Source organism: Bos indicus, chromosome X, assembly GCF_029378745.1.
Source record: "Bos indicus isolate NIAB-ARS_2022 breed Sahiwal x Tharparkar chromosome X, NIAB-ARS_B.indTharparkar_mat_pri_1.0, whole genome shotgun sequence".
In the NCBI taxonomy this organism is placed as follows: Eukaryota; Metazoa; Chordata; class Mammalia; order Artiodactyla; family Bovidae; genus Bos; species Bos indicus.
The window spans coordinates 134,386,909-134,411,985 of NC_091789.1; the positions used below are offsets into that span (position 1 = coordinate 134,386,909).

At 42.2% G+C, this 25,077-nt stretch overlaps 1 protein-coding gene and 1 pseudogene across 10 annotated transcripts in view; one reads left to right on the forward strand and one right to left on the reverse strand.

Moving 5' to 3' along the window:
• Window positions 1–25,077, forward strand: part of ADGRG2 (adhesion G protein-coupled receptor G2) — a 127,638-nt gene that overhangs the window by 60,229 nt on the left and 42,332 nt on the right. For 9 of the 10 annotated variants that reach the window (XM_070784656.1, XM_070784663.1, XM_070784658.1 and 6 more), the window contains 3 exons: window positions 22,331–22,366; window positions 24,869–24,916; window positions 25,013–25,036. In XM_070784656.1, the coding sequence (XP_070640757.1) occupies window positions 22,331–22,366; window positions 24,869–24,916; window positions 25,013–25,036 (108 nt within the window). The remainder of the gene's footprint in view (window positions 1–22,330; window positions 22,367–24,868; window positions 24,917–25,012; window positions 25,037–25,077) is intronic. The other variant, XM_070784664.1, reaches the window with a different exon arrangement.
• Window positions 8,798–9,844, reverse strand: LOC109555518 (etoposide-induced protein 2.4 homolog pseudogene; annotated as a pseudogene).

Genomic DNA, 25,077 nt, shown 5'->3' on the forward strand with positions numbered 1-25,077 from the left:
CTCGATTTGCTACTAGACTGATACAGGGCTCAGTTTCCTCATCTTCAAAATGGGTGTAACCCTGAGCTCCTCTAGAGGGCTTTTGTAAGGCTCAATATATGTTAAAAAAGAAACTTCATGATGGCAGACATTTTTCTCTTCCAGCTCTATTGACATACAACATTGTATATGCAAAGGTTTTTCTGAATGAAGTGTGTTGGGATCTGGAAAGGGCTAAATTGGAGATCGTTATTGTCTTTCAGAACTCCCAAAAAGAGTATTCATTCATGTTATTTAATAATTACTTTGAAAATATTTACCTGGTGCCAGCCACTGTTCTGTGGAGAAGGCGATGGCACCCCACTCCAGTACTCTTGCCTAGAAAATCCCATGGACGGAGGAGTGTGGTAGGCTGCAGTGGAGGTCGCTAAGAGTCAGACATGACTGAGCGACTTCACTTCCACTTTTCACTTTCATGTGTTGGAGAAGGAAATGGCAACCCACTCCAGTGTTCTTGCCTGGAGAATCCCAGGGATGGGGGAGCCTGGTGGGCTGCTGTCTAAGGGGTCGCACAGAGTCAGACACGACTGAAGCGACTTAGCAGCAGCAGCAGCAGCAGCCACTGTTATGAGCCCTTACAAAAAGCTATTTCATTTAAAGCTTACTCAGTAACCCTTTGTAGTAGGCACTAGTATTATTAGCTCCATTTTACAGGAAACTGAGGCACAGAGAAGGTAAGCAACTTGCCCTAGCTTGCACATTTTCATTGCAGAGCTGCAATTCCAACTCAGGTCATATGACTCAAAGTTTGTGTGTTTAACCACTACACTATCCTATCTTCTAGCATCCTTAAGCTCTATGCTACACTAGGTTGTGTACTCTGCATAGCAGTTGTATATCTGTAGGTTAAAAATAAAGGTGGAATCCACTTTAGGACTGGATGTCAGACTGGATCATCCAGATGGCTTATAGGTACCATCTTTCTGAGCAACTTTGGGCTGAGGCAGGTTCTCTGCAGTTCAGGATGCCTGGTCTTTGATGAAGGCTGAGGGGACCTGCTGATTGTACTACACTGGATAAGCAGTTGTGTTGTAATGAGTACCTGCTGTGTGCCCAGCATTACTGCCTGCTGAGAGAGCATCATCTCTGAGTCCAGGGAGTTTACACTCCAGTTGGAGGGGCATGACTAGGATACATGAAAAAAAGTACAAACTATAACTAAATCGTAAAGTGTGAGTCGAGTCAGTGCTGTGGGGCTCTAACATATATGGCCTCTGGCTAAGTTCATGCATGACGCTAGTAGGATGTTAAGCACCTGTAGCAGATGCTATTGGTGCTCTGCCCATGTCCGCTTGAGCCACCCAGAGGTTATCTTCAGACAGATCCTGTGCCTTCTTGATGGCTCCCATGTCTCACTGACTGAGAATCATCTGTGCCCATGGGTCTATGCTTGGCCTGTGCAAGGAGCCAGCTAGTAGTACCAGAGAGTTAATACCCCAGAATGGTGAAGAATGGGAGTTGGTACTTAACTATGCCAGCTTCCCCAGCCCTTGGTGGGATCATGCTAAAGTGTGTTCTGTACACCCAGTGCATTGTTGGATTGGGCCCCAGTTGTCCACGGTAGCAATGTGCTCATTAATGTACCCACTGTTGGCTTTACTCCCTTCCCTACTCCCTCCCTCTGCTTCCTGGGGTCATCTCCATTGGGAAACATGCCCATTCTCCAAAGTGCAGCCCAATATGACTACCTCTAGAGAACCTCCCTTGACCTCTTCAGAAGAAATAAATCTCTCTTGTCAGTGCTCCCTTTTGTTTTTATCCATGTCTTTTTTATACTTGTCACTTTGTGTCATGTCACTTTGTCTCATGTCAAGGAAGTCAAACGTACTTCCTTGGCATCATGAGTCTTTTCAGCACATGGTATGTGCCAAGTGAGAAGGGGGAAGAAAAGTTTGACAAGGTGGGTGAGAAACTCATGGGATGAAAACTAATGAGTATTGAGGACCTGCCCTGGGGCAGGCCATTGAAGGTGCTTTACATAGATCATCTTGTTTAATCCTCGCAAAAACCCTTTATGGTAGATATTTTTCATTTCTGTTTGCAGATGAAGAAACTGAGTGTCAAAGAGATTAAGTCATTTGCCCAGAGTCAAACAGCTTGGAGGATTCCCCATTGGAATCAGTAGCCTGTACTGTTCCTACTCTACCTGGTTGCCCAGGAAGGGAAGACTGAATGAACATGGCATGAGGCATGAAGAGAAGATGGAGAGGGAGCCTGAACTAAACTGCCAGAGAGCAGCCACTGCCCCTGGCTCTGGGGATGTGGACTGCAGGCATGGTAGCTTCATCTGGACGCCTGAGAGATGACTCAGTAGCTCCTAGCAACGAGGAGAGATTGGACTGATACTCTCTTGTTAGGTTGCTGGCCACCAGACAGAGCCCGTAGAACTTCACACTTCCAGTTGTGTAGTTTGGTGGTCATTCGTGTAGTTTGGTAGCTTCGAGGGAGTCATTCTTTGTCTACACAATGCCCAAATGAGCTTTGACAGGTAACTCTAACTTACTTACCTCTGGTCTCTAGCTCTCTTGGGCTATGCCAATGTCATTTTTTCTTTGCTTTTTTTCTTCTGCTGCTGCTGCTTTTTTGTCTTCCAAGGAGGTCTCCTTTTAGGTACAACTATTTTCCAGAGGGTGAGATGACGTATTAGTGGAAGATGGTTATAATTTCATTCTTGCAGAATTGTCTTTCCCACTTGGAAACAATTACACATAAGAGCCAGTTTGGTGATCTCATGAGCTATAATCCCAACTTAGTCTCTTTCTGGGCTGGATCTAGATCTTTCTGTACTGCAGGCATTTCTAGTGATAGATTTCTCTCTAAGTCCCCTTCTCCAAGGCCTCACTGTCTTCTCTCCTCTTACCCTCTCATGCTTTGTCCATCCAAGTCTTTGTTCTTGTACAATGCATGTCAGAGCTGTAGGAGGTAGACTGTGTGCTCCTGAAAGGCAGGGAAACAGTCTTGTATGTAAACCCAGTGCTGGTCTACTTGTCCCTCAATTCCTCTCTATAAAATTGAGAAGACTCTTGAGAGTCCCTTGGACAGCAGGGAGATCAAACCAGTCAATCCTAAAGGAAATCAGTCCTGAATATTCACTGGAAGGACTGATGCTGAAGCTGAAGCTCTAATACTTTGACCACCTTATGCAAAGAACTGACTCATTGGAAAAAACCCTGATGCTGGGAAAGATTGAAGGCAGGCGGATAAGGGGACAACAGAGGATGAGATGGTTGGATGGCATCACTGACTCAATGGACATGAGTTTGAGCAAGCTCTGGGAGATGGTGGTGGTCAGGGAAGCCTGGTGTGCTGCAGTCCATGGGATCGCAAAGAGTCAGACACTACTGAGCGACTGAACTGAACTGAAAGTTGAGATTATAAATACCACAGTGGTGATCTGATACTAGGTTAATCTCTCAACCTCCCAAAATCCCCCACAGGCATGATGAGGTCACTTCTGTTGGGTTCTGACTCTTTCTCTGATAGGTAGAAGTTGTGACAAGGAATGACAGAGACTCTGAATGGGTTGAGGAGGAAACTGAAACCAGAGGAGATTGTGTCTCACTTTCCACTTAGAATTCTGGGTGAGAACTCCTCACAGTGGCCCACACATCAACAGAGAGCAATGGTAGGGATGAGAAATGGCAGCACAGTGTGTTTAGGCAGAGAGGAGGTTGGAGGTAGTGTTCCGTCCAAGTCTCTCTCATTTCTTGTGTGAAGGAAAGGGATTCTAAATGGTTCTTGTGTTCCTAGTGGGTAGCTCTGCTGAGAGCCAGGGCTGCAGAGATAATGGTGTGGACAGCTGAGACCAGGGGCCACAGGGAGGATGTGACAGACACTTGGTAGTAAGATCTGAGAGGAACTGGGTCAGCAAGAGTGGGGCCCCCAGGTTGGGCAGGATTCTGAGAGAACAGAACATGGGGCCCACTGGACATGGCCTTAGCAGTGGATACCAGTGGGCCCCGAAGGAACCCTGCTGGGTGCGGGGGATCTCTGGAGAGGCTGTTGAGAACCCAGGGCTCAGCACGAGGTAAGCTCACTGATGCAGAGCCCTTCTCCCTGCTGTGAGAACACTGGCTTCCCCTTCCTGACCTAGAAGCCATCTTGACTACCAAAAGGAAGAGGAGGGAAAACAAAGATTGCTCATTTATCTGGTAGACATGGGGTTGACTAGAGAGTGTTTTAGAGCAGAAGAGAGCATTCTCTTTAGTCATTCATCAGGTTTAAGGATCCTTCTCCTGTACTTCTGGAATGGAGGCTCCAGCACAAGATGGAGTCATCCTGAACATCAAAGGAAGCTTGAGGGCTTTTAAAATTTTGCTTGTTTCTTGTTACTACTGTTCGTACATCTAAATTTTGTCCATACATTTTAACTCTTAAAGCACATGCATATTGAACACTTAGGCTTTGTGAGAGCACTGATAGGAATTGTTGAAGGCTGTCACTATGTCCTGAATTCTGCTCCTCCTTATGGTTTTATCTTTGCCAATATGAAGTAGTATCTGGTCAGGTCCCAAGTTCAGGCTCAGGTCCTCTCTGTGTCCTCCAAAGTGTTAGCACATAGTAAGCGATCAAGAAACTGGCTGCTTGGTTGCTTTTGATTTGTGGCTCTATTCTAAAGTCTAGAGATATACTAAAACATGGACTGCCCTCCTCAGCTTAAGGCACCAGTATTATATTCATCTGAACCCAATGAGTTCTGATACAACATATATTATTCCCCTAAACTTTTGCATAGACTTCAGTGAGGTGGCTGGACATGAGCACCAATTACCCTTGAAGAATATGTTTCCTTTCCTCCATATGATGAAGGGGCTCAGCTGATTGCCTGTTAAAGTTCCTTCACACTTTGACATTATGAGTTCAATTATCCAGTAGGTTCTGTCTTTGAATTCCTGATCTGTTGTCCTGGGATACTGGGGATCCTTGGGGTTTGCCTTGAACTAAGAACCACTCATCTCTGCAACCCCATTTTAAGGCTGCTCTCCTATTTGAAGCTCCTAATAAGAAATTGAAAACAATTTAAAAGTCACATTTTTTTTCCAAACTACATTTTTCTATTTGACACGATTTTAAAAGCTCTTAAAGTTACAACGAAGCCAGTGAATCTCTTGGTTTCCGTATTGCTGAAAGCTCCAGAAATGGCTTTTGCTGACTGGTAAATCTCCCAGTGACCAGTGCTATCCTTGCCTTGCTGATCACGGAAAAGTTCCAGGGTCTCTGTAGGATCCAGTGGCAACAGCACATAGTAGTGAACATTAAGAACAGCAGCAGCAACCCCTCTGGACATTCCTGTAGCTCTTCATGGTCTGTGGAGCACCTTGGCATCCATCATCTCCCCATGTCCCCCTGAAGTGGGTGGAGAAGTTTGTATTATCCTCACTTTGCTGATGAGAAGACTGAAGCTCAAAGTGGTGGGTCCTTTTCTAGGTTACCCAGCAAGAAACAGTATCAGGGTGCCAAAAGCAGCTCTCCAGAACTTTTCTTCTACAGTAGCCCATATGAAGTGCCTACTTTTGGCCATATGAGTACGTTTTAGCCAAGATCTTTAACATGGGTGACTTTAACCATGAGGGATATTGTTCTAGATGAGGGCTTGACAAGCTGTTCTTTAAGGAACAGGATGATAAACATTTTGGCTTTGTAAACCATATGGTCTCTGTGGCCAACTACTAGGCTCTGCCCTAGTAGCTCAAAAGCAGCCCTAGACAATATGTAAATGAGCTGAGTTAAGTTGCTTAGTCATGTCCAACTCTGAGACCCCATGGACTGCAGCACATCAGGCCTCCCTGTCCATCACCAACTCCTGGAGCTTACTCAAACTCATGTCCATTAAGTCGGTGATGCCATCAAAACATCTCATCCTCTGTTGTCCCTTTCTCCTCCTGCCTTCAGTCTTGCCCAGCATCAGGGTCTTTCCCAATGAGTCGGCTCTTCACATCAGGTGCAGAAAATATTGGAGCTTCAGCTTCAGCATCAGTCCTTCCAATGAATATTCAGGGTCAATTTCCTTTAGGATTGACTCGTTTGATCTTCTGGCAGTCCAAGGGACTCTCAAGAGTCTTCTCCAACACCACAGTTCAAAAGCAACAATTCTTTGGCTCTCAGCTTTCTTTATGGTCCAACTCTTACATCCATACATGACTACTGGAAAAACTGTAGCTTTGACTAGATGGACCTTTGTTGGTAAAGTAATGTCTCTGCTTTTTAATATAATGTCTAGGTTGATCATAACTTTTATTCCAAGGAGGAAGCTTCTTTTAATTTCATGGCTGCAGTCATCATCTGCAGTGATCTTGGAGCCCAAGAAAACAAAATCTGTCACTGTTTCCTTTAGTTCCCTATTTGCCATGACGTGATGGGACTGGATGCCATGATGTTTTGTTTTTTGAATGTTGAGTTTTAAACCAGTTTTTTCACTCTCCTCTCACTTTCATCAAGAGTCTCTTTAGTTCCTCTTCACGTTCTGCCATAAGGGTGGTGTCATCTGCATATCTGAGGTTATTGATATTTCTCCCTGCAATCTTGATTCCAGCTTGTGCTTCATCCAGCTCTGCATTTCGCATGATGTACTCTGCATATAAATAAGCAAGGTGACAATATACAGCCTTGATATATACTCCTTTCTCAATTTGGAACCAGTCCGTTGTTCCATGTCCGGTTCTAACTGTTGCTTCTTGACCTGCATACAGATTTCTCAGTGGGCAGGTAAGGTCTGGTATTCCCATCTCTTGAAGAATTTTCTACAGTTCAATGAGACCATGTGCTATGCCATGTAGGACCACCCAGGATGGATCGGTTATGGTGGAGAGTTCTCACAAAATGTGGTCCACTGGAGAAGGGAATGGCAAATCACTTCAGTATTCTTGTGTTGAGAACCCCATGAACAGTGTGAAAAGGCCAAAAGATATGACACTGAAGGATGAACCCCCAGGTCAGTAGGTGCCCAATATGCTACTGGAGAAGAGTGGAGGAGAAGTAGCTCCGGAAAGAATGAAGAGGCTGAGCCAAAGTGAAAACAATGCCTACTTGTGGATATGACTGGTGATGGAAGTAAAGTCTCATGATGTAAAGAACAGTATTGCATAGGAACCTGGAATGTTAGGCCCATGAAGCAAGGTAAGTCGGGTGGTGAAATAGGAGATGGCAAGAGTGAACATCGACATTTTAGGAATAAGTGAACTAAAATGGACTGAAATGGGCGAATTTAATTCAGATGAACATTATATCTACTACTGTGGGCAAAAGTCCCTTAGAAGAAATGGAGTAGCCTTCATAGTCAAGAAGAGAGTCCGGATTGTAGTCCATGGGTGCAATGTAAAAAAGGACAGAATGATCTCTGTTCGTTTGCAAGGCAAACCATTCAATATCACAGTAATCCAAGTCTATGTCCCAACCACTAATGTAAATGAGTAGGCGTGGTTTTGAGACAGTAAAACTTGAGTTGCAAATACAGTTGGTGGGCGAGATTTGGCCCATGGACTGTAGTTTACTCCTGATCTAGACAGTACAGAAGCTGTGTGGAACTTACTCCTGATCGTTAATGTTACAACCATGCTTTGTTTTTTTACTTGCTGGCTAAGCTTGGCTTTGTAGGATGCTCTCCTCTTTCCACCCTTCTCATGAGTAAATCCTGACTTCTTTTTTTTTTCAGGTTTAAAGGGTTTAATAAGTTTACTCCTTCAGTTCCTATTTTCAACACCCAATATTCTTTGGCTTCCAATATTCCAGGCTTCCCTGGTGGCTCAGATGGTAAAATATCTGCCTGCAATGCTGGAGACCCAGGTTCGATTCCTGGGCTGGGAAGATCCCATGGAGAGGGGAATGGCAACGCAGTCCAGTGCTCTTGCCTGGAGAATTCCATGGACAGACGAGCCTGGTGGGCTACAGCCCATGGGGTCTCAAAGAGTTGGACATGACTGAGTGACTTACCCACAATACTCCTTTGAAACACCAGACAGACCCTGAAGTGGCCAGCAGTCAAGTTCAGACCTCCAGAGTTTAAAAGTTCAGGTTCTTTGAGCATTCCTTGTTGCAGTGGCACTTGTCTGAAATTGGTACCTCCCTATCTTTGGCAGATCTTTAAATGTACCAGTGAAAAGGCTTTTTCCCCTTAAAGGTGGAGAAGGAAAATCATTCCTCAAACACAACGGAGATCTGGCTGTGAGGTCTTTCTTCTGTCCTGTGTCTTCCAGCTCCTGTTTTGTTTTTTGTTTTTGCAGCGGAGCAAGAGACCAAAATCTAACCTGAGTTACAAGAAACAAGACAGTGATGACTATAAAGTGAGTGACTAGGAGCAGCCGAGCCTCCTGTCCCTCCCACATCGAACATATGTGCTTCACAGAAAAACAAAAATAACAGGTCCACCAAATACAACAGGTCGAATTACAAAAATCCATTCATCCAAGAGTGGTGGAAGTCAAGATGGGGAAGTGAGAGGGGAAATGGCACAGGGAGAAAGAGTATTCAAATCAATCCAGGAATGGGGCTGGCATATGCTAGAAAAGAACTGCAGAAAAACCTGTGGTCCTTTCAGACTCAGCGGTGTTGAAAATCCATACTGGTTGGTATCAGGAAGATTCTGCCTTTTGCATGCACCAAAGACAAAAATCTGGATTCCTCAGAGAGAATGGAGTGTGGGCAGGGCTCTTGGCAGGGTAGGCCTCACCTTCCCTGGGAGGGGATGGAGGTGAGCCAGGAAAAGAGCTGCCACAGCGTCTTTTTGATCCTACCCGCCTACTCTGGATGGTGGGTGACCAACTCAGTGGCCCACAGCAGCCTTCAGTTTGGCAGGAGATGGATGTGGTGATGGGAATTCTTCTGCAGAAGTAGATCTACTTAGGGCCGACAGCAGGTAGGCTGTCTTGTGGAAGAGTCTTTTGCTTAAGAAAACTACCAAGGAGAAGAGGCACAATTGGAAAAGGTATGCTTTGCCAGGCGTCTTTGCTTCACTGGTGCTGATAATGAATAAAGGAAAGAGGATAGAGAAGAGGCAGCCACCGACAATGAAGGAGGACTGTATTGCTGTGAGGAAAGCCAGGGGCAAACCAAATCCAAAGTAGTAAGGCCAATTCCTTTCCATGTTTGGCAGCCACTGGTGCATTTCAATTCCTTTATTGAACCAACGATATTTGAAGCAGTATAGTATGCAAGAGATTAACCAGCTGACCAATAAGATGAATGGGAAAGAGAGTCACAAACATCCCTTGGAGGAGGAAGAGAGCCTGAAGCAAGCGGTTGAAGAGCATGTCAGCAATTATTTTGCTGATACTAGGGAATGGGTGAGGCTTCCTCCCTGATACCTCAAATGCCAGCCAGGTTGGCTATATCCTGAAACCAAATCATGTTGACGACTTTGTTGAGCACAAAGAGGGCAGCACCCAGAGAGCACTGAAAAGTGATGTAAGGAAGAACTCCAGCCATGACCAGACATCCCCATGTAGTATGGATCACCAATAATCTGGGCCGTTACTGACTGAAGGACAGGAATTCGAAAAAATAAGAGGAGACTGAACCAGAAAACTCCACCATTCCAAGCGCAGCACTGAAAAATTCTACTAACAATATGTGGTTCACTGCCTTGCTTCCTTTCTATGCTCTGGGCTCTCTGAGCCAGGACACTGCTTGCCCTTCTTCGACGCTGCTCCTGTCTCTCTTGCTGAATTCAAGCATTTAGCTTTGAGATGGTACAAATTCCCCAGATGGAGTCTTTGATTCTCCTGGCAAGGTCCTGCAGGAAGGTTTTGACACTGTTAGCTGTCTCTTTACCGCCCAAACTATCAACTACAGAAAGAAGGGAGAAGTGTCCCCAGATATTTCATCATGAAGGACCCGAGAGATTCGCTGCCATGGCTCTAGCTCCAGCCGGGCCCCTCGCCCACCACGGGCCAGCTCAGCTCCTCTGAGCCCCTCCGTGCCCTGCTGCCTGCTGTAGCTTGGGTGCTGCCAGGGCTAGGGCTGCTGCGCCCGCACTGAATCCTGATTATTTTAAGCTACCTGTGGAAATGGTTTTCCTTGCCAATATTTGATTTAGGAATAGGCATGTGACCGGCTTTAGCCCAAAGAGACACCTGGGAAAATCTGCTGGGGGACTTCCAGGAAAAAGTTCCCCACTCTTGACACTCCAGGTTTCTCCTCTTCCTCTAGACATGCACTCTCTTCTAATATGATAGCCACTAGACACATGTGGGTATTTAAAATTAAAATAATTAAAATTAAGTGAAATTAAAAATTCAGATCCTCAGTCACACAAGTTACATGTCAAGCACTCAGTGTTCACCTGGGGCTAGTGGCTGCCTTATGGGACAGTGCAGACACAGTATTTCCATCATTGCAGAAAGTTCTATTTGATGATGTTGTGCCTGGATATTTTGAGTTTGGATTTGATGCTGAAACAGTGATAGCCATCTGAAAAACACTGAAAGGGGCTAGGGATCTCAAGTGAAAATGCAGATAACCTGAGGTTTTGAAAGGTTGTCTTCCCTGATAGCTCAGTTGGTAAAGAATCTGCCTGCAATGCTAGAAGATCCTGGTTCGATTCCTGGGACAGGCTACCCACTCCAGTATTGGACTTTCCTTGTGGCTCAGCTGTCAAGAATCTGCCTGCAATATGGGAGACTTGCATTCTATCCCTGGGTTGGGAAGATCCCCTGGAGAAGGAAAAGGCTACCCACTGCAGTATCCTGGCCTGCAGAATTCCATGGACTGTATGGTCCATGGGGTCACAAAGAGTCAGACACTGAGTGACTTTTCCTTCACTTTGAAAGGTTGAGTCCCTAAACTAACAGTATCTGCAGGATGAAAGAACAGAAGGCTGGAGAGCGTGTGGGTCTTCATAGAGGTTTACATTTGTCACATCATTTTAAATACTTTGGGACTTTTCCTGGTGGTCCAGTGGCTAAGACTCCACAATCTCAATGCCAGAAACCCACATTCGATCCCTAGTTCAGGAACTAGACCCCACATGCTGCAACTAAGAGTTCACATGCCACAACAAAGATCGAAGACCCCACATGCAGCAACTCAGACCTGGCTCAGCCAAACAAGTATTTTTTAAAAAGCTTCATGTGTTACCTTAGTGAATCCTGACAGGAGCTACAATCAGGTGTTAATCCTTTATTTTCTAAATGAGGGAACTGAGGCTTGGACAATTGGAGTCACTTCACACAGCTGAAAAGTAGAAGTGGTAGCATTCTTGAGAGCTGTACTATAAAAAAGGTTGAGCACTTAAGAATTGATTCTTTCAAGCTGTGGTGCTGGAAAAGACTCTTGCGAGTCCCTTGAACTGCAAGGAGATCAAACCAGTCAATCCTAAAGGAAATCAACCCTGAATATTCATTGGAAGGACTGATGCTGAAGCTCCAGTACTTTGGCCACCTGATAACAAGAGCTGACTGATTGGAAAACACCCTGATGCTGGGAAAGATTGAAGGCAAGAGGACAAGGGGGTGACAGAGGATGAGATGGTTGGATGGCATCACTGACTGAATGGACACGAGTTTGAGCAAACTCTGGGAGATAGTGAAGGACAGGGAAGCCTGGCGTGCTACAGTCCATGGAGTTGCAAAGAGTTGGAGACGACTAAGTGACTGAACAACAACAACAGCATTCTAGAACTTGGGTCCTTAACCACTCCCTCAATATTTAGTCCCTGAAGCAGTTGAAAGTTACTTTTACACAATTTTTACTGAAACTTTGCTGTATTCATTTATCTTGTGATGGATTTTTACCTCCAAGACATCTGAGGAATAAAAGCAATAGTTTTGCTGATTTAATCTATTAAGAAGTAAGTTGATGTTCCAAGAGAACATGCTGTTTGAAACGTACCATGATGTGGGTACATCTTTACTTCAAGGAAATAAGAAGAAACAGATTGATCTTGGCAAGAAGCCTCGTGTTCACAAGATCACAGTGCTGTAAAAAACCATCAAGGTAAATTGAGGATGCCTTTGCAATGATGTCTGTGGCAGTAGTGCTTGTTTTTAACATAAGTGTCTTATATGACCTACACCCTTGCCTTTTCTTTGCTTTTAGGAATGCAAACGACATAAAGTTTGGATTAGTAAAGAACTTTCAGTGATAGAATATTTTTCAAGGTGGAAATTTAAAACTTTCAAGTGAGTTGCATAATATCACTAAAATGTAAACTCTGTTTGCGGCCAGGGGTTTTGTTTTATTCCCTGCTTGTATTTTATTCCCTGCTTTATACCCCCAGTGTCTCGTATACAGTAGGCCTTGAAAAATTGAAATTAATGACCAAGCTTTGGGCAGATCCCTTCATGTTCCTGAGCTTCTTCCCTCCCTTGTAGACTGAGGGGCTTGGACTGATTTGGTATCTAGTCTTTTCCAGACCTATGGCTTATAATACTTTTCTTCCAGTGAACTCCGGGTCCTAAAAGATCTGTCTTTCAAATGATATAAGTAAAATTTTCCTCCCTTTTTTGTGTCGAGCAAAGACCACAGAGATAACTGTATCCAGTGTTTGTGATCAGCAGTAGAAAACCAGGAGAAAGCTAATTTCAAATAAAGATCACACACTCTTTCCTCATGCAGCCTATGGTGGGTAAATAAACGATTTTTGAAGTAAAGAAATAATGGTGTAAGTGACTACCTATGCCACTTTTCTGGATTTACAATATTCTACTAGGTCATCTCAAGTCTCCTTCACCTCTGAAACGGTTTCTGTGAACTTCGATTTCCTGATGTGTAATACAAAATGATGGAACCCATGGTCTTTCTAGGCAATGTTGCTAAGCTAAGGAAACTTGCATTAGACAAACACAGTGTTGTAGTAGATACTCTGACTCTTCAAGCATTAGTGAACAGATAGGAATGTTTTAGAATTAGAATGGAAATGACATCATACAAGTCTTGGAGAGAAACTACATGATTTTTTTTTTAAATTTTATTTTATTTTTAAACTTTACATAATTGTATTAGTTTTGCCAAATATCAAAATGAATCCGCCACAGGCATACATGTGTTCCCCATCCTGAACCCTCCTCCCTCCTCCCTCCCCACACCATCCCTCTGTGTCGTCCCAGTGCACCAGCCCCAAGCATCCAGTATCACGCATCGAACCTGGATTTTTTAAAAATGCTCCTCTGTAAATTATTTATATCACATTGTTTGCATTAAGAAAAGCAGTTTATTATATAAAGGTAAACTTTATCCAAGGACACAAAGTCATATAGCCTGAATTAACATTACAACTTACTGTGGAAACTGTGATAAAAGTACTTTGTAAATGTAATATAATTTCATTTAGAATAGTTGCCCCCATTTTACAGATGAAATGCCAGAAATTTATTCACAGCAGAGCCAGCATTTGAACGTCTCCCTTAAGAGCCTAGTCTCTTATTCACATTTAAAGTTATTTAAGGAGGCATGTTCATTCATCCTTTGGAAATAGAGTAGTCTGGGTCAGTCTCTCAGGGAAGATGATATTTGAGCAACATTTGAAAGAGACACCAGGGCAAACCAAGAGGTTCTCTATGGGAAAAGTATTTCAGGCAGAGGGAGCAGCAAGTGCAAAGGCCCTGAGGTGAGGCTATGCCTGGTGTGTTGAAGAGACAGCTGGGATGCCAAAGTGACTGAGGGGAGGGCCAGGGAGCTGAAGTCTGGATGGAGGGCCATGTTTCATGGACATGGAAGTAGATTCCATGAAGATGCCTGGACTTAATACCAGCATTCAATAGAGGCACACTCCCTCGCTGCCTCTTAAAGCACTAAGCATTTACATATCAGACTAAAAAGCTCCAGAAGCTACAAGCCTTTAGAAGTAGAGTGAACCCAAGTTGTGGCTAGCATTTTACAATGGAAAGCATAACCCAAGTACTCCATTATCTGCACTGGCCTTGACCAGAAGCCTAGATTACTGTCTATATGTCTAACTGCACAGACACTAGGAAGTGGGGGATGATGCTCTCATATCCCTCACCTGTCAGAAATAGTTTACTTCAAGGCTCTCCTCCTTCCTAAAGTGCACATCTTCCTGGTGGAGCAGGGTGGATGGCCAGCAGGTCAGTGGCCCATTGTTGTTTTAGATCACAGCCCAAGGTGAGAAGCAGCCCAATGTAGTAGGGCTGGAAAGGCTAGGCTCAGACCCTAGCTCTATCCCTTTCCATGTTACTTGACCTCCTGTGCCTCAGTTTCCCCATCTGTAAAATGGGGATTACTTTCCATGTAATATTGTCATGAGAACTATGAGATAATATTTTTGAAGTGCCAGGTCATAGTAATGCTGTATACATGCTTGTCAACTTAAATAGACTTTCTTTTGGGACTCTATTCTTCCCGGAAAAAAATGCATGTAAATACACACAAAATGCATCTTCTAGATTGTCTGCTAGATCTGTTAACCCCTGAGAGAGGCCAGATCAGCTCTGGAGTGGTTTTCCTATCCTCACCCGGGAGAGGAGCAAGACCCAGAGGCTGGGGGATCAAGAACACATTTCACTCTTCCCATTTTGGCCAAGGCCCACCTACAATTGCCAGTTGTTTGCACTTGGGGAAATTCCATCAGCTAGGAGCTGAAGTTTTCTTTAGTGATGTCATTACTAATTGTTTAATAAAAATATTATGTCAGTATTTATTGAGCACTGTGACGTGAGATGGTCACAGCTTAAGTAAACACATTTCGGTTGTGTCACTGTAGAAATGTTTTCATTCATTTTGTCTGTTATGTAGTAAAGTCTGAAAAATATGCTTCTTGGAAGAGTCCTTGAGAGCTAGTATAAAAAAATATTGTTTTGTTTGGGGTTCCCATATAAGAGTGCCTAAGGCGTGGTACCTTGTTTTGAATCATCTTTCATTGAAACGGTAATTCAATCCAGAGAAGGACTGTCACTGGATTACAAATTTTAGTTGGGTCTAAAATATTTATGCTAATGGGTCTAGTCATACTTTTTCGACCCATTCCTAAAAGATTAAGCCTTTATTTTTCCCATCCAACTTGGGGTGGGGGTATGTGCTGGGAGTAAAGAGTTACTACAACAGTTTCGGGTTTAAAGACAACTGACTGTCTCCCATTTGAAGTCATATATTTCCCACATACCAAATAGCAGAAGAAAAAGGAAAAACCTCAGAAACCTCACACATGACCTCGTATGACTTGGGTGCAGGTTGTTTTTGAGTTGATCCCAGGAATCAGGAGTGAGGGAGCAGGAAGAGAGCATTAGGAACAGAGGAAAGGTCAGTAAAGGTATAGTATTGAGATGTTGCTGCAGGAGATGCTTGTTTGTTTGAATAGCCATTTTTGTGTTCCTTTGGAAGATATGTTAGGCAAGATGGAGTGACAGTTGTGGTTACTACTCCAGAGGGCAATTTTGAGCAATAACCATCTAAGAAGTATTAAGTCATTCCTTCATGGACTCGGCCTCACTGCTCTCACTCAGATCTGCCCATCTTTCCCCTGATGTGCTTTGTATCACAGGGACTTGACCCCTTGAAGTATTTGCATTAAATTCCTGCTCTTGAACTACCAGTCATGTTTTTCTGATCAGATCAGATCAGTCGCTCAGTCGTGTCTGACTCTTTGTGACCCCATGAATCGCAGCACGCCAGGCCTCCCTGTCCATCACCGACTCCCGGAGTTCACTCAGACTCATGTCCATCGAGTCAGTGATGCCATCCAGCCATCTCATCCTCTGGCGTCCCCTTCTCCTCCTGCCCCCAATCCCTCCCAGCATCAGAGTCTTTTCCAATGAGTCAGCTCTTCGCATGAGGTGGCCAAAGTACTGGAGTTTCAGCTTTAGCATCATTCCTTCCAAAGAAATCCCAGGGCTGATCTCCTTCAGAATGGACTGGTTGGATCTCCTTGCAGTCCAAGGGACTCTCAAGAGTCTTCTCCAACACCACTGTTCAAAATCATCAATTCTTTGGCGCTCAGCCTTCTTCACAGTCCAACTCTCACATCCATACATGACCACAGGAAAAACCATAGCCCTGACTAGACGAACCTTTGTTGGCAAAGTAATGTCTTTGCTTTTGAATATGCTATCTAGGTTGGTCCTAACTTTCCTTCCAAGGAGTAAGCGTCTTTTAATTTCATGGCTGCAGTCACCATCTGCAGTGATTTTGGAGCACCCCCAAAATAAAGTCTGACACTGTTTCCACTGTTTGCCCATCTATTTCCCATGAAGTGGTGGGATGCCATGATCAGATGCCATGATCTTCGTTTTCTGAATGTTGAGCTTTAAGCCAACTTTTTCACTCTCCACTTTGACTTTCATCAAGAGGCTTTTTAGTTCCTCTTCACTTTCTGCCATAAGGGTGGTGTCATCTGCATATCTGAGGTTATTGATATTTTTGATAGAGACTCCTTAATGATGTCAGGCAATCCAAACATATTTTGAACATCTATCACATACAAAGCCCTGCACTGGATTACTGAAGATAATAAAGCATCAAGCAGTAGCATTTAGTTGGGAAAACAAGACATACAGGGAAAAAGTTAAATATTAATAACAGTGCCCAGTGGTATACACCCAAGTGCTAAGTAAATGGTGGAGTCAGTGAATACACTTTTAAGATAGAAAGAGGAGAGAGCCGTATCCATCGGCTTCCTGCCAGAGCATGGTTTCAAGGGCTAGAGAGCTGACAGAGGTCATCTGAAACTTCCAATTTTAGAAGGGTAAAATTTTGGAATTTTATTTGAAATCTGATTTTTAAATGTTGGAAAGTCAAACTTTCAAAAACTTCATTGTGAGTCCCATCATGTGAGCAAGATAAAACAACGGAGCTCAATTGGAATTGTGGCCAGTGGTATGCATTCGGTGGCTGGCTCACTGAACTGTGGGAGAAGTCAAATGTGAAGAACGTTAGGATCCTTTCCAGTTGAGAAGATTCCACTCCTAATATTTCACTTAAGTCTGAGGCGATCAAGATCTGGGTTTAGAAGTGGGCAGTGTGCATGGGAAGAAAGAGATGAGAGAGAAATTAGGGAATATTAGTAATAATACTCCACATTTATATACTAAACTTACGGTCTGCAGAGTTTATCATGGGAAGCAGAATAGAGGGTAGCCTCTGAAATCAGACTGCTGGGGTTCAACCCCCATCTCTACAGAGAATTCTGAGGGAGCCCTGGAACAATTCACAGAACCTTGCCCAGCCTTAGTTTCTCAAACACTAAAAAGGACTGATTCTAAGGAATCCACGTATTTCATACAGTTGTTGGCTGATTAAATAATAAAATATGTATGAAGCCCTTCATGTGTCAAGCCTGGCACACAGGAAGCATCAGTCAGTGTTCACTGTCACTACCATCATACACATCATTTCTCTTTAATCCTTGCAAAAGCTCGCTGCTATGGTGAGAAGAATACACGGGATGGATGACTGGATCTTGGGGTGGGAGGTGGAGAATGGGAGGAGTCAGGAGTGAGACTTTGGTTTGTAAACTCAGCTATGTTGCTGAAACTAACTCTAGGGTTCTGGGCCCTTCACTTTAGCCCTGTGGGACTTTTTCTTCACAAAGTGTGGTTCCTTGCAACTCATTCTCTGTAAGTTTAAAAAATTGAATTTTTGAGTCAAAAGGAAAAATAATGACTCCCCAAAGATGTCCCCTCCTAATACCTGTAACCTTAAATATGCAGCCTTTAAGGGATTTTTCAGACATGACTAAAGACTAAAGATCAGGACTATCGGATGGAGAGATGATCCTGGATAGCCTGGGTGGGCCCAATCTAGTCACTTGCATTCTTAAAAGTGGAAGAGAGAGGCAGAAGAGTGATTCAGAGGGATGCTACATGAGAAGGACTTCCCCACCCCATCCACTGTAGCTAGCTTTGAAGATTCAGGAGTGGAGCATGAGCCAAGAAATGTGGGTGGTTTTTAGAATTGAAGTTTCTTAGAGCCAGCAAGAAAATGAGGACCTGGGTGCTCCAACTGCAAGACACTGCTATTTATCCAAATAAGGAGAACACATATTTTCCCTCAGTCTCTAGAAAGGAATGCAGGCTGTTGACACCCTGATTTTAGTCTGGCAAGACTGACCAGACCAGGTGAACTTCTGACCTGCAGAACTCTAACATAATGAATTTGCATTGTCTTAAACCACTAAATTCATGGTAATTTGTTACAGCAGCAGCAGGAAACTAACGTACTAAAGTTTCCAGCTTAAATTGTTCAGCTGGTATTACCAAGTCAAGCTCACTCTGCTAGCTGCACAACAGGCCACTAAGTCTACAGACAGGTGTTGAAGCGAGGAATAACAACTATTTGGCAAGACAGCATACTGAGAAGATGGCAGACTAATGTCTCAAAATAACCATTTTATGGGGTCTGGATGCCAGGTTCTTTTATAGAACAGAGTTGGGGGAGGTGAAGGAAAAAGGCCATTTATCTTGAAAAATAGGGTATATATTAATTTCTTTTCTGAAGCCATTCCCAGGTGGGCAGGGTCAGATTGTCTCCCTGATAGCTGAACAAAGGAACTTTAACAGTGAGGAAGAAGAGGAGGGTTCCCTGAGGCAGGCCATTATGTATGATTATATTAACAAAAGCAATGAAAAGCAAAGGTTACAGTCAAACAGATCCAATGTGGAGTCAAAATTGTCCATTCCCTGTTAATTTCCAGCAGTCTATCAAATTCAAGAATGATAAGGTATGAAAATGCTGTGGGGTGATGAGGGACTAATTCTTAGATGGGTTAGAGGGGCAATGAGAGTAAGGTGTTCACATGGCAGTGCTCAGACTACACTTGGCCATGTGGGATTGGATTTGAGGAAATGGTGGCAATAACTTTGAAAGAATGTGCCAAGGAGGTGACGTAGGGAAAGAAACTCCACGGAGGAGAGGACGGGGGCAGTGTCTTGAGTTGCCAGTTCCTCCATTTGACTTCCATTCAAACCTTAGCCATGCCAAACTCCTGTTCATCATAACTGGAATATATGGACTTTGTTTTTAAAAAATCACTAGGGAGTCATATTGAGTAGATTTTATAGACAGATCACAATAATTTTATTTATGGACTTAAATCAACACTTCAATAAATGAATAATGCTTTGAAATTTGCTTTTTGTAAGTTTCCAAAGGAAAGTCTGAAAAATTTAAGTGTTTTTCCTTTCCTTGCTTGTGAATCTTTTTAACAATGGAAATGTTTTGTCTCCTAAGAGTGGCATGGAACTCAAATATATGACTCACTGGAAATGCCGACCACCTCTTTGCTAGTAACAAATGGGAAGTGAGTTGGGAGAGAGCCCAAGAGAAACAGAGGCTGATACTCAGGAAAGTGGAAGGCCTATGGGGACATCTCTATGTTGAACCAGGAGGAGTGATGTGGAGCATTATAATGAGAGACAGAAAAAGTGAATAAAATGTTAGTCATTGATAATTGGGCCATTAGAAGGGGAAAAAAAAAGCCAAAGGAAAAAAGTGGACAATAACAATTTAAAAATCTCTAGCTTTTATTTACTGGATTCCCTCCATTCATCAATGTAGGTCTCTGCTGGGAGCCCTGGAGGCTGGGCTGGTCTAGCCTTTGATCTATCTCTGGGTAGACAAGTTTGGTAGGCATGGACTCACAATCAAGAAAAACCTAATCATATGTTTTGATTAGGTTTTTCTTGATTGTGAGTCCATGCCTACCAAACTTGTCTACCCAGAGATGGCCCAGTAAAGTTCCCTTCTCTACTCTGGCTCTCCTGTTACCCCTGAGTTGTCCATTTCCTCTAGCATCTAAGAAAGAGGTAAAATGCAAATCAGCCCCTTTCCCTGTGGGTACATGCTGCTGCTGCTGCTAAGTCGCTTCAGTCGTGTCCGACTCTGTGCGACCCCATAGATGGCAGCACACCAGGCTCCCCTGTCCCTGGGATTCTCCAGGCAAGAACACTGGAGTGGGTTGCCATTTCCTTCTCCAATACATGAAAGTGAAAAATGAAAGTGAAGTCGCTCAGTCGTGTCCAACTCTCCACAACCACGTGGACTGCAGCCTACCAGGCTCCTCTGTCCATGGGATTTTCCAGGCAAGAGTACTGGAGTGGGGTGCCATCAGGTACATAGTTCTCATCAAAGGATTTTGCAATGGAGAAGGTAGAAACCATTGGTGACTCAGGTAAGCCACTGGACGAAATTAAAAAGGAAGCAATATTATCCTGTGTTGTCCTTCAGCATCACTCTCCATCCCTTTTTCCTGATCTCAACTTTAACTCAGTGCTGTTCCCTGTCTGTGCCATGTTCCCACCCCCACTCTACCTCACCTGCCTAAACCAATGTGTCATTTTCAGGTAGCCCATACTGAATATTGATTCTTCCCAGAAATTTTCAACATGGCTCAGGATGGTAGATCTTGGCTACATAATAAAACTTCAGCCAACTGGAATTGATTCATTCTAAGCTGTGAATAACTGATTTCCCCTTAGTGCTCCCAGGAGCATTCTCAAAATTAAAATCTTGTTAACACAATAGACTCATTTGATTGGTGGAATATTAAGGTAGCATGAAGGATATATTGAAGGACAGATTGAGAAGAGGCAGTGCCAATTAAATTAGAGAATCAAGGCACTAACTACTCTGCACTACCCACTTGAACATTCATTCAGTGTGCTTTCAAGCAGAACTGGGTTTTATTTATCCCAGAAAATAATCAGTACCCTACCACCATTTAAGGAAAATAGGTTCCCACAAGTTACCAGGTATGCTTCACTGTGCAATTTTAGTTTTTAGTATACTTACTCTTTCTTTTTAATTGTGTATCAAATACTACTATGGAAATAACCATACCTTTGTAACTGAAAACAGTTTAAAAATTTATAACCCCCTATGTGGGTTAGAGTTTGGGAAAGTAATAGTCATGTACTGCAAAGGGCAGTATAAATTGGTTTGTTTTCTGTAGGTCATCTTGGCAATCAAAATTCATGGAATTTCTGAAGGAAATAACTGAGTGTGTATGCAAAAATTTACCAAGAGGATTTCGTGCAGCATTTTTGTAATCATGGCAAATTGTACACCCTAAAATGTCCATAAAAGGATGTTTGTTATATAAATTAGTGGCACATCCAATCAATGAAATGCAATGCAGTCATCACAAAATTATATTGGAGATAATTGTTTAATGATACAGCACAATGTTTAGGATATAGTGTTATGAGAAAAATCATGTTAACAAATACAAATTTGTGACATGATCTTATTGTACATTTTTGCTCAGTCGTATTTGACTCTTTGCGACCCCATGAACTGTAGCACACCAGGCTTCCCTGTCCTTCACTATCTCCCAGAGTTTGCTCAAACTCACGTCCACTGAGTCAGTGATACCATCCAACCATCTCATCCTCTGTCACTGCCGTCTCCTCCTGCCCTCAATCTTTCCCAGCATCGGGGTCTTTTCCTGTGAGTCAGCTCTTTGCATCAGGTGGCCAAAGTATTGGAGCTTCAGCTTTAGCATCAGTCCTTCCAGTGAATATTCAGGGTTGATTTCCTTGAGGATTGACTGGTTTGATCTCCTTGCAGTCCAAGGGACTTGCAAGAGTCTTCTCTAGCACCGCAGATTTATATGTATTATCTCTGGATGGTGAAATTATAGGTCGTTTTAATTTTCTTCTTTTTGTTTATCTGTGTTTTCTGAAGTTTCTCATTGAGAAAAGATAGAAATACTTTTCTTTTAAGGAATCTGAGCATCCTCCCAAAATAAATAACACAGTAGTTTTTGTAGTTTTTATACCCAGAGGTGTCTGATCTAGGTTAACTCAGAATAAATGAGTGGTTTAATTAGAGGTATAAAGTCTGTGCTAATAGGTATAAAAAGAAATACAGTTAAGGGAAGTTTAATTTATGCAGGTATACACATTTACAGATTCTAATGAACATTAGCCAACAACCAAAGTTCTTAGTCATCATTTTTAGTTTAAAATGTACTAGACCATTATATAACAAATATATAGGGCACTGTCAATAGTTAAATTGGAAGAATTGCTACACCAGAGATAAGTCTTTGTGGAGAATTGATAGAACTGATTAGACTGTTGAAAATAATAGTAAATTATCATACTGCCCTCTTTTGGTAGCTATTTGTAATTCATTTTACATTCACTCCCATTAAAGATGTTAATGTACAAATTCATGCACTAACTAAACCAATTTTGTTGATTTAAAATTTTTTTCATTGAAGTATAGTTGATTCACAGTCAATGCTTTGTTTCAGGTATACAGCAAAGTGATTCAGCTATGTATATATACTTTTTCAAATTCTTTATAGGTTATCCTATTGAATATTGTTCCCTGTGTTACACAGTAGGTCCTTGTTGTTTATCTACAAACTAAACTAACTTTAAATCACCTTTTCCATCAACAGAACATGCTTACAATTCCAGTTTGCTGTCACCATCTGGTAAGATTGTTATTTTTTGACTTTGGGGGCATTTCAAGAATAAAGTTCTCCATGCAGTGTCAGACCCAGCAAAATTGTTTTCTTGCATGAAGCTTAATTCAATTCTGTCATTAAACTTACACCTGAGAAATCAATAGCAAAAGACAACAGGACAGGCATACCTATCCCCCCACATTGTTAAACAGCTGGAGACTAAATTGTGGATTTTCATCATGGTAGCTACTAATGTTCTTCAGTGTTCTTTTTAGTATTCTAGTTCATAAGTGTCCTGAAGAGTATCAAGAACATAAACATGCTGAATGTTCCTATAAAGTGTTGAAATGTTCTCTTAAATATACTTCGTTAGCACCACACTAAATGAATATCTTTCAAAAGGCTTAGGACTCATGAGAATGGGAAGGCAAATGAGTTAAAAAGTTTATAACTGGGACCCATCTTGGCAGGAACCAGGAACAGAACCCACATTTGAGACTGCTGGCTGTAATGGGACCTCAGGGATAAAGTGGTACTACTATCCCTTAGTTAATGACACAGTGATGCCTGTAACAGTTGAGTAACTTATTTAATTTCACACAGCCTTTTGCCTCAAGAGGCAGCAGGTAGCTTCTCTGACTCCTCCTCCTGTATTTCTCTCTTTGTGCAACGTATGTATAACAATCTTTTGTTACAGAACAATCTTTTTTTTTTTTTTTTTGTATAAGGAGTGAGTCAACTCATGTTCTGTCCTTAGTTGCATGAAAATGAGTTTCTACTGTTATTAATTCATTCACTTAAATAAAATTAGTAATCATTGTTACTGCTCATGCACATACTACATGCCTAGGAGTCTTCCGACATCTCATTCTACTTCCAGTCTTACAGTATAGGGATCATTATATTCATGTTCTACATGAGGAAACTGATGGTCAGACAGGATGAAACTTGCTCATTCTCTGGAGCCACACTACTCGGGTTTGAATTTGGCCACTACCCTCCCATCTCCATTGCTAGCTGTGTGACTTTGGACAAGTTCCTTCACCTTACTGTGCATCAGTTTCTTCATCTATAAATTGGGGAGAATAACAGTACTTACTTCATAGGGAAGTTGTGAAAATGAAATGAGATAACACATTTGCCTGGCACAGAGTAAACCCTCAGCAAGTAATAATGATTGTTATTATTAAGTCATCAGGCAAAGATTCAGACCCAGGACGGCAAATCTCCAAAGCCCAAGCTCTTTTTACTAAGCTAGTTTGCTCCTTCTTTGTTACACTTGTAGGATAAAATGAACCACTGTATTTTTCTTGTGCTGCATTAGTCTTCTTAGACTTAATCATAGTGATATCTTTGCAAAGCCCTGTTTGCATGGAATGAGGTCGGGGTTTGGAAATGTACATGGATGCTGGGCACAATCTTGGGGCCCAAGGGGGAGAGCCACCACACATCCAGGGATGGACAGACAGCTGTGCCTGCAGGCCTCTTTGGGTGGTGTCACCATTCAGAAAAATGAATAGTCATTCATTAAAAGCCAGCTTTGGCCAAATTACATTGTTCTGCCCCAAAAATAAAGGATTCTGTATTCACACTTTGAATGTTATTGCTCAAGAATTGCCTTGCTTCTCAAGAAATATACTTGGTAAGTTTTAAAAATGTAGTTAAATAAATAAATGAAAGAACTAAAAAAAAATGTAGTAAATGACAAAATTTGGAAGCAGTAATGTAGGACAGACAGGGTGTGTGTGTTTCAGCCAATGCATGAATGGTCTAAAACAGACAGGCCAGCCAAGTGCCTTGACACACCCAGATGTTGTCCTTACCAGCTGAATATCAGGCTCCCTACTGCAAAGCTTGTTTTAGTTGTAAACTGTTTATTTGTCTTGTATATATGGAGAGGTCAAATTATTGGATATTTTTAATATTTAAACATGCAAAGCGTGTGCAATAGACTGACCTCTTAGTGTAAGTGGAGTTATTCCACAGGAAATTTACAATCTGATTATTGATTGCCTTAATAGCAGCCGTATTTTAAAATAACTTACCAGGAAATTGTGTTAGGTAGTACAGTATTGAGTGATAGCAGTGTTGTTTTTTAAAATCCTAAATTCACTGTGAGTAGAGTTACCAGGTGTGATTATAAAACAGAGTAGAACCTATGTGTCAAATTATTAAAGTATAACATGTCTAGAACTGTCTGACTGAAAAAATTTGAAAATACTTTGTTGTGGTCCCTAAACTTATTTCCATAATATTCTGTAGGTCACAGCAGGCTTTGCAGTCATGAGTCTCATGTTGGCTGTGAAATGAAACAGTTATATTTATTTCATCTCCTAGGTCCTTTCTTTGTGATTTTTCTGATAAAATGTATACTCACTGAGTGATTATGGGACTTATAGGTTTAACTAGATATTGGTCTGATAGCATGTTGTCTACTTTTCGTGATTATATCTCAAAAGTTCTAACTCCTTAAAATTCAGTAAATAAATTTGTTTCAGAGTATTTATTGGAATTTTTTTTCTCCTGCAGCTGAATCATCTCTCGTTGATTTTGTCCCCTACTCCAATGGTACTCCAGGCAAGATTTTGAAAAAATTTAACCTAGATTTACCCCAACTTGTTAAGCTTTGATTTAATTATACCTTTTTCTTGTCTTTTTTCTTTGGGATAAAAGAGGTTGAAACTACAAGCCTAAATGGTAAGAAGTTTTCTAAAGCAAGTAAAAATTGAACCCTTAAT